Source organism: Filicampus tigris, chromosome 3 (assembly GCF_054856515.1).
Source record: "Filicampus tigris isolate MCC_2025a chromosome 3, RoL_Ftig_1.0, whole genome shotgun sequence".
Classification (NCBI taxonomy): domain Eukaryota; kingdom Metazoa; phylum Chordata; class Actinopteri; order Syngnathiformes; family Syngnathidae; genus Filicampus; species Filicampus tigris.
This window is the reverse complement of record NC_141219.1, coordinates 28,188,310-28,197,455: the sequence shown is the minus strand read 5'-3', so window position 1 is coordinate 28,197,455 and position 9,146 is coordinate 28,188,310. Positions and strand designations below refer to the sequence as shown.

The 9,146-nt window shown below is 42.6% G+C and overlaps 1 protein-coding gene across 2 annotated transcripts; it reads right to left on the bottom strand.

The window, feature by feature from the left end:
• Nucleotides 1–553: 553 nt before the first annotated feature.
• znf319a (zinc finger protein 319a) lies at nt 554–5,583 on the bottom strand. 2 transcript variants are annotated; one of them, XM_086026662.1, is made up of 3 exons: nt 4,929–5,583; nt 2,619–3,976; nt 554–2,393 (listed from the first exon to the last, which is right to left on the bottom strand). In XM_086026662.1, the coding sequence occupies exons 2-3, from the start codon at nt 3,838–3,840 to the stop codon at nt 2,071–2,073; spliced, it is 1,545 nt and encodes a 514-aa protein (XP_085882788.1). In that variant the 5' UTR covers nt 3,841–3,976; nt 4,929–5,583; the 3' UTR covers nt 554–2,070. The 2 variants fall into 2 exon arrangements, with proteins under 2 accessions (XP_085882788.1, XP_085882787.1); XM_086026661.1 differs by having other exon boundaries at nt 554–3,976; nt 4,929–5,581.
• Between the last annotated feature and the right edge of the window lie 3,563 nt (nt 5,584–9,146).

The following is a 9,146-nucleotide window of genomic DNA, read 5'->3' as shown; positions in this document are numbered from 1 at the left end:
TTCAGAAAACAGGTGAGCCGTGATTGGTCATTACCCGAGCAACTGTGAGGCCATTTTCAGTCGCCATAGGTGACAAAATGGTCACACCCCGAGATAAAACATTTGGTGGTGATGATTTTGCTGCTTAATTCATATTCTACAAACGCAATATAAACCAGAATGCCAGGTTTGGACTAGTGAAGGGGAATAGAACATATTGTTGCAAAGATTTTTGGGGTGTTGACTTACCCATTAATTGAGGCGCACGCACACACATATATTAAAACATGTATATATTGTGTCACATTACCCAGCCTTTCAACTGTTCTATCAAATGAAATTAAAAATCATATTTGTCAAGAACTACTGTTGTTATTTTTTTTATGTTTTAAATGCAATCGTGATAGTTCAATCCCAACTCCGCCAAGGCCATCAAATAGCAATACTGGCATTCAGTACCTTCTACAGGGGCTCACAAGGCATTTTACAGTATACACAAGGCATGAAATCATAAGGTGCACAGGGTTACAACACCATTGAGACATTATTTAGTATGACATAATTTGCCTGCAAGTTGTGTGACTTACATTAACTGTGCATGGTCAACTTTATTTGTAGCAAGATCTGCCTCTGGATTTACAAACTACCGTACTCATTGTATGTAAAACCACATGCCACAACAGTATGTGCCCTACATGATATATGATTGAAAAAAAAAAAAAAAAAAAAAAGCCTATCATCATTCAGGAAATCCATACAGTTTGATATTCCTCAATGTGGTTTATTTTTCTTGTCTGTGTACAGTATGAACAGGAGTCTAAATGATATCTTTTGAGAGTTTATGCCGAATTCAAGTGTGAAGTCATCACCCTCTCTGCCAGTCCCTGTGTCCATGACAGCGATGTTCATGAAATCATTCCTTAAATATACTGCAAAAAGTTTGACTTACAATAGAAATATCACACTGTAAACTAACTCATACATTTTCCCACTTTATCCCCAGAACAAACATATGCTGCAGCTTGAGGGTGTGTGGAGTCAAGTACTCAAGTATAGATGAGGAATCGTGGGATTTAACAAGCCCCATGACTTAATTTTCATCTATCACACAGTAATTAGCTAATTTCATACAAGTGAACATTATGATATCTGATTAGATTAAATGTCAGAATTCAAATGGAAACTTAAGTTTTTGCAAAATATCAGTAAGCTTATCAACAGTAAAAATCAAATCTAACAGAATCACTACACATTTTCAATGTTTACATGAGTGCATACACACAATCTATAATAACAGGGTAACTATGCAATGGTATCAGTAGTTATAAATATTACATTGTGCATTTCTACTGCACGTCAAGTGTTCTCATGACATGATAGGTATGCGTTAGTTACCAAATGTCATGTTTGAATACAAAGATGCAACAACACTTTTTATAGGACATCGGCTATACAGTTTTCACAAATCCACTTGTTTTTTCCCCTCTTGTGTTTTTCTAAATAAAACAAACCTATAATACAATAGTGATATCAAGTGTGATAAATATTCATGCACAGACGATACTATCTAAGGTCTAGTATGTGAACATACACTGCTGCACAGAGCTGAGACTGTGCATGGATGGGAGGGAGTCGGCTATTACTGGACATTAACTCAATAAAACAAGGTCAGTTAAAAAAAAAAAAAAAAAAAAAAAAGGCACATGGACGTCAGGAGCAAAATACGTGAGCACACAAAGGACAGCTGTCTTGCGATCCACAACAGTAAACAATTAAAAAAAACAGATTCAATCACATCACATGCAACATCAGAAAGGAAAAAAGTCCCGCACAGTACTGATCTCGCCACCTTTTTTTTTTTTTTACATCAAACCCCCTTTTTTGCTCTTTACCTTAACTTACTGAAGAATTCCTGATCCTGAGTTTCACCTTTTTTACTCAAGGAAGGGTAATTGAGTCTTAACACAAAGGACATTGTACTACAAATCAGGACTCTCCGTGAATGGGCGCGTGTGAGAAGCAACAAATGTGAACGTTGGAGGCTACGACGTGTTGCTCCGTTTGCTGTCCAAGGTCGCCGTGTCACGGCGGTCACGGAATACAGGGCGCTTCGGGGAAACTCTCCCCTTCGGCCGTGTGCTGGACCGTATGTTCCTGCAGAGCGGCGAGGTCGACGAAACGCTCGCCGCACCACACGCATTTAAACTGCGTCTCCCGCGAGTGCACGCTCTGATGCTTGGCCAGGTGCTCGCGTTGCTTGAAGCTCTTGTCGCAGCTGGCGCACTTGAAAGGTTTCTCCCCAGTGTGGACGCGGCGGTGGCGCTGTAGCTCGGACGAGTACCTGAAGCGTTTCTCACAGTCGGGACATTTCAGCGGTTTCTCGCGGGTCGGGTCGCAGCGGTGCTGGACAAACTCTGAGGATGACACAAAGCGCTTGTCACACAGAGAGCATTTCAGCGGCTTCTCTGTGCAGTGAGTGTTTTGGTGGCGCTGCAGCGTGGAGTTCTTTTTGTAACCCTTGCCGCACACGTCGCACTTGTAGGGCTTCTCTACTTCGCCTCCACATTTGTGCCTCAGCAGTTCTCCGGATTGACTAAAAGACTTCTGGCAAGATGCGCACTTAAACAAGCTTTCCATACCGTGCACCTGCTGATGGTAAAGCAGGTGGGAAGGCTGAAGGAAGCCTTTATCACAGAGATTACACTTGAAAGGGCGGTCGGCCGGATTCTTGTGAGTGCGGCGGTGGCGTACGAGAGCGTACTGCTGCTTGAAGCTCATCTGGCACTCCTCGCACTGGAACGGCCGCTCCTCCGAATGCGTGCGTTCATGCTGCCGCAGGTCCGACGGTCGCTTGAAGCTCTTTCCGCACGAGCCGCATCGGAAAGGCCTTTCTCCTTCTGGCTGGCATTGATGGTGCAGGAGCTCCGAGGACTCCTTAAAGTGCATTTCGCACAAGTTGCACTTGAAAAGGTGCTCGCCTGAATGGGCGTACATGTGGCGCACCAGGTGGGAACGGTGCTTAAAGCTCTTCTCGCACACAGCGCACTTGTATGGCCGCTCGGAGCTGTGTGTGCGCTGGTGGTGAGCCAAATGTGAAGACTGGCTGAAGCTTTTATCGCATGTGTCACATTTGTACGGCTTCTCACCTGTGTGGACCCTTTCGTGGCGGGTCAGCTCGGACAAATGCCGGAAGGACTTATGGCACACAGAGCACTTGTACGGCCTATCTGGCGCAGAGGCCTCAAAAGTGGGCGGGGATTGGGCACTGATTGCCGCACCGCCGCCAGATGTCTCTCCGGTGGAGGGCTGCTGAGGATTGGCCGCCGACGAAGTGGGAGTGACGTTTCCCGATCCGGGACGGTACGTTTTCTCGCAAATGGAGCACTTCATTGGGTTGTTTCCGTTGCCGTGGGAGTTGTGATGCTGGGCCAGGGAAGTGAGCAACGAGAAGCCCATCTTACACACGCCACAAACAAAAGGCTTCTGTTCCACTTGCACACACTGATGCTCCAGCAGGTCCGTGGCTTGGCTGAAGATCTTCATGCACTGCGTACACTGGAAAGACCTGTCTTGAGTCACCATGCACTGGTGCTCGTGGGGATTGGCCAGGTGAGATATGTCGTGTCCGCAGGCGCCACACTTATGCACTCTTTCACCCCCGAGCTGCATGGAGGCTTGTTGAGCTTGCACAACATGCTGCTGGCCTAGCTGCTGCTGCAGAGAGGAATCTGGTTGCAGGACAACGCCGTACACGGTGCAGGCCAGAGTGTCTGTTGTCTGGGGAAGTGTGTGCACTACAGAAGGTGGAGCCACCGTGTGCTGCTGCTGCTGTTGCTGCTGCTGCTGCCACGCCTCCGTCATTCTTCCACTTTAATATTCACAGCTCAGGAGGTGAGTTTTTAAATGACACACAAAGTAGATTGATGCACTTTATGACAGTAATCAGGGTGATGCGCGCTCTGTAGGTACACACGTTCTTAGAGATAAACATGAACACCTGGAGGGACACAAAACAATCAGAGAATTAGGATGTGTGATGCATGTTCATTAACTGTCCATAATCATTACATTGCACATAAGTAGGCTTATCGGCTGTGAATGCCTGATTAACGATACAATTTGGGTCAGGGAAAAGTAAAGCACCTAAACATCAGAAAGTGGCAGGGACTTTCAGCCAGGTTTTCTAGAGACAACATGTAAAAATTAACGTTATGGTTGACAAAATACTCTTTTGGGAAACGCAACACAGTAATAGTATACCATTGTGAAAAAAGGAAAATGAAAGGATGCCAACTCTTGGCTGGATAGATTTCAAGAATGTCCCTAAAATGCTGCCATCAAATAAAAGCGTTTCTGACCAAGCCGGGCTCAGTCTATTTCCTGAATTAAATCTTCATGCACCAAAATATATTGAAGAGTTCGCCGAACGCGTAACTTATGAGCGCTTCGTTTCACACAGCTACATTCACTAGCAACCTTGTGGCCCATGCAAAAGTGGTAACGATTAGGAATCGAAATTTCACTATTTTGAAGCCATAGCTGTAGCTAGTAGCTGCGGCAGCTAACAGCTAACCGCTAATATGCACCCTTAACGTTACTACACAAGTGGACCTCCTATGCCATTGCTATCCTCAAATAACTGCCGCTTTCGTTCCTCTGCTCACTAAACACTGTTTCGTAACAATTCATAGTCCTTTAGGACATGGCAAAGGAGCGACGGAAGCGACGCTGAAAAGCTACCGCCGCTTTGCCCGATAACGCGTTTTATGAAAGGCCACCATAAGACTGACTGGTCCAACGTTAGATGGGAGCCTCCATGGAGAACTGACCCCGAATCTAAAGAAAAGTAGGCCTCCGCCGATCGGCGGGGGGAAACTCGCCTCTTGCAGACCGAGGTTCTCACATCTTCAAAGGTCACATTCTGCAAACACTCATTCACCAAAACGTACCCGCGTCGCTTAGTGATGTTTCTCACGGCTGTCTTCTGTCCGGGGCCGACAATATTCGGCGTAAGTGGAGGTCGGAGGACCGGCGGCAGAGGGGATGCGGTAGAAACTCGACGCCATCCTCCTGCAGACGGACGAACACCGGAAACCACGCAGTGAGCTCAGCTACCACTGCAGCCGCTCCATCACGGGGGACTAAAACAATCACGGGGGGGATAACCCAGAAGGTTTTGTCACAGGAACAAGCTAACAAAGACGACGAGGAACTGGAAACAAATCACAAATGTAGCTTTTGCAGCGCAACACTAGGGGACAGTGTTTCAACCAATCAAACCGAACCGACACTAGCTTGGACACAGCACACGCAGTCACGAACCAGTTCCATAAGTTGCCATGAACCGCACTCACTGCACATATAAATGGTAGGGGGGAAATGTTACTTATGTAAGGGTCATTTCCTGACTAATGTTGCCATTTTCGTCCCCACGAAAAGACTTAAAATGTTATACCGTCGCTTGTACCAGGATTTTATTTATTTATTAATTTATTTATTTATTTATTTTTTCGTTTGTTTCTTTATTTAATTTTAGATGATTTGTTTTTCATTTGTACGAAGTAATTAAATGAAAGTCTTGCGTTGAGGTGGATAGTGGTAAGTACATCTCCCTCACAGTTGGCTCTGGACTTCCTCTATGACGTTTTCATGTTCTTCCCGTGCTTTCTTGATTTAACTCTTGTCCTGCAGTGTCACAGCTGAGGACTGATTTTGATGATTGATTTTCTTTTATTTTAAGAACTAAGTCATACAGCACTTATATGCTCAATATGCATTTGCACTAGTGTTATTGTCATTATTTTTTATTTAAGGTGTGTACAACTTGCATGATTGATTATACAATTTTAAAGTGAACATTTTTGATTGCAACCTTGTTTTTTGTTGTTGTTGTTCAACCTAGAGCTATTGTAGCATTGGATCGACTTTTTTGGTATCAAAACAACGTGTTGCTAACACAATGTTACTAACATTGTGAACTGATTTAAAAAAAAAAAAAAAAAAAAAAAGCTTTAACAACCTAATGGGCACAATGAGGGGGAAAAACCCAGACCCCATTTGAAGTGTTTTATCAGATTTGAAATATATGTCTTATTTTAAGACGCATGGGTATTTGGTTTGCACGCCTTCACCAATAATTATTAATGCTGTAACCAACAATGTGAAACAATTATAGTTGTTGTATAGTTATAATATAGTGAATACCTTTAAAGCACTTTTAAGACGTCACTGATAGTGTAGTGGTACACACGCCTGAGTTGTGTGCGGGCAGTGTGGGGTCGATTCCCGCTCAGTGACGGTGTCTGTGTGTACCCTGCGACTGGCTGGTGACCAGTTTGGGGTGTAGTCTGCCTTCGCCTGTTGACGGCTGGGATAGGCTCCAGCACCTCCCTGCGACCCTGTATAGGATAAGCGGTTTGGAAGATGATGACACACTTTTAAGACATTTAATGTTTAAATTCATGCAAAGACTGGATGCATCTGTGAACAGCATTATAGTGGCCCTCTCAGGCCCCAGTGTGAGCAGTTCGCGATACACATCCAGACTAAGGGTCAACTGGCTGAAATGTCTGTGTACATTTACTGTGGGCTGAATCATGTATCTATTTTCGATTTTTTTGTGTTTTTTTTATTGTCTTTTATGTAAACTCCTGTGTGTTGTTTTATGGACCTGAGTCTGATAATAATGTTTGAATTGAAATTGAATATAAAAAAGGCAATTCTTGGGTATTATCTTGCTTCTCCGAATCAGTTACAGTCATCAATGATGCTGTGGTTTGCAACCGCCGTTAACTTTACCTCTTAATACTTACATCTTTTTTTTTTACGTAGTATCGTCATCCCTGGAGGTTGAAATGATAATAAACCTATGGTGACAAAGTTAGGAGTAGAAAGTATCTGTTTTAAAATGTAGAGAGTAAGTAAAAAAGACATCATAAAAATAAATTGCCTACTCAAGTAAACACATACCTAAAAAATACTTTTGTTACTGTCCACCACTGCATATCAACTCTTTAGATACTCAAAGAGCTATTTTGGTCTTCTCAGGAAAAAAAAAAAAAGACACCGAGAGCCACAAAACCGTTTTGACATTTAAAATTAGGATAACAACACATATATTGCTTTTTGTTTGTTTATTTTTTTACCTGTATGTATATAAAAAAATATATATAGTTTGTTGCTTTTATGAAATCATGAGCGGCTTCATACGGAGAACACATGATTTTATTTCTGCATGTAAGAAAACATGTTGAACTTTGAAAAAAGCTGCTTGATAAAAGCTTACTTTGAAATAAATAAGTCAATGTCTGTTCGAGTCATCGTATATTCATGAAATTAAAGCCAAACCTAAATTATCCAGCTGCTGTTAACAAAAATGCCACCTGCTTCTGTGATCCATCATCGTTTTATTGCATGTAGACCGTGCAGTCAACTGTCAACCTCTATGTACATAATTTATTTTTATTTCACATTTTCACTTAATAATATACAATATATATTTTGCAAACTAATAGACAATCAAAATATTTATTTTACCTAGTTAATGTGATTTTTATCCTGGACCTCGGTGATGGCAGAAGACCTTAATTGGAAGCAGTTGTCTGTGAGGCGTGAGCGATGTTTGTTTTTAACATACTAAAGGTATCAAGTAGCATTAAACAGTTTTTTAGAAACTCTTCTTGGATTTATCCATGTTTTGTCTACAACGTGGGTTCGCATAGCTCAATATAAGTCTCACATCAGGTGTCACCAGCCGGTGTAGTGCCATTACACAACTGTGCTTGTGATGCATATTTTGAGCAAGGACAAAAAAAATATGTTAATGTTACAAGAGCAATATTTTAATCTTCCAAGAGAAATAAGCAAACAAGAGCAATTTGAAGATAATATTCAAATGTAGAATTAGATTTGCAACACAAATGTATCTTAATTTAAAACTTTTTTTCCAAAGTCACAGAGTCACAGCAGAAGGATCAAAGGTTGCCTACCTCTAGTTAAACTAAAACTTACCCAAAAGTCCTACCTTTCTGCTCAGTTCGGCACATTTAGAGTGCCCCCATATTTATTGGCATCCCTAGTCCCTAATCAAGATCTTCCCATGACCATCTCAGTCCCCAGACCTCAACCCCATTGAAAACCTGTGGATAGGGCAAAAGAGGAGCGTGTACAGGAGAGGACCAGGTCACTGGATGATTTAGAACGATTGTGCGAAGAGGTGATCAAATATTCCTCTTTGTATATTCTCCCAACTTGTAAAACATAGGAGAAGATTAGGTGCTGTTTTGTTGGAGGTTGTAAGAAGTATTAACATTGGGGGCTAATAACTGTGGCACACTTGATTTGATGTAAAATATAATTTCTTAATTCTTTTCGGGACAGTGGCCACCACTGTGAACCGCTATTCAAAAGTTACTCTCTCCTACATAAACAAATCCATCCATCCATTATCGATACCGCTTATCCTCACCAGGGTCGCGGTGGCGTGCTGGAGCCTATCCCAGCTGTCTTTGGGCAGTAGGCGGGGGACACCCTGAATTGGTTGCCAGCCAATCGCAGGGCACACAGAGACAAACATCCGCACTCACAATCACACCTAGGGGCAATTTAGAGAGTCCAATCAACTTACCATGCATGTTTTTGGAATGTGGGAGGAAACCGGAGTACTCGGAGAAAACCCACGGAGGCACGGGGGGAACATGCAAACTCCACACAGGGAGGCCGGAGCCGGGATCGAACACACGACCTCTGAACTGTGAGGCGGACGTGCTAACCAGTCGAAAACCGTGCCGCCCACATAAACAAATCCCTCCCCCCAAAACCCCTAAAAATCCAGAATTTGTGCATGAAAGGATTAATGTGGGAGTTTTTATTTTAATTTTTTTACTACAAAAGACACTTGCATTAAAGGGTGTCAATCTGACCTCTGACCCATGCATGCCTGCATGTGTGTGTGATCTGGCAGAGTTGAAGCTCAACTCCTCCTGAGGGATTATAATGAGTAAAAATTGGAAAAGAAAAAAAACAGAAACGTGTATATACTATATAGCAGTGTTTTTCAAACTTTTTTTGAGTCAAGGCACATTTCTGCCATTGAAAAAATACACCACCATCTGAAATTTTGAAAAAAAAAAGCTTATTTTAACAATATAAGTATCATATTGTTTGTA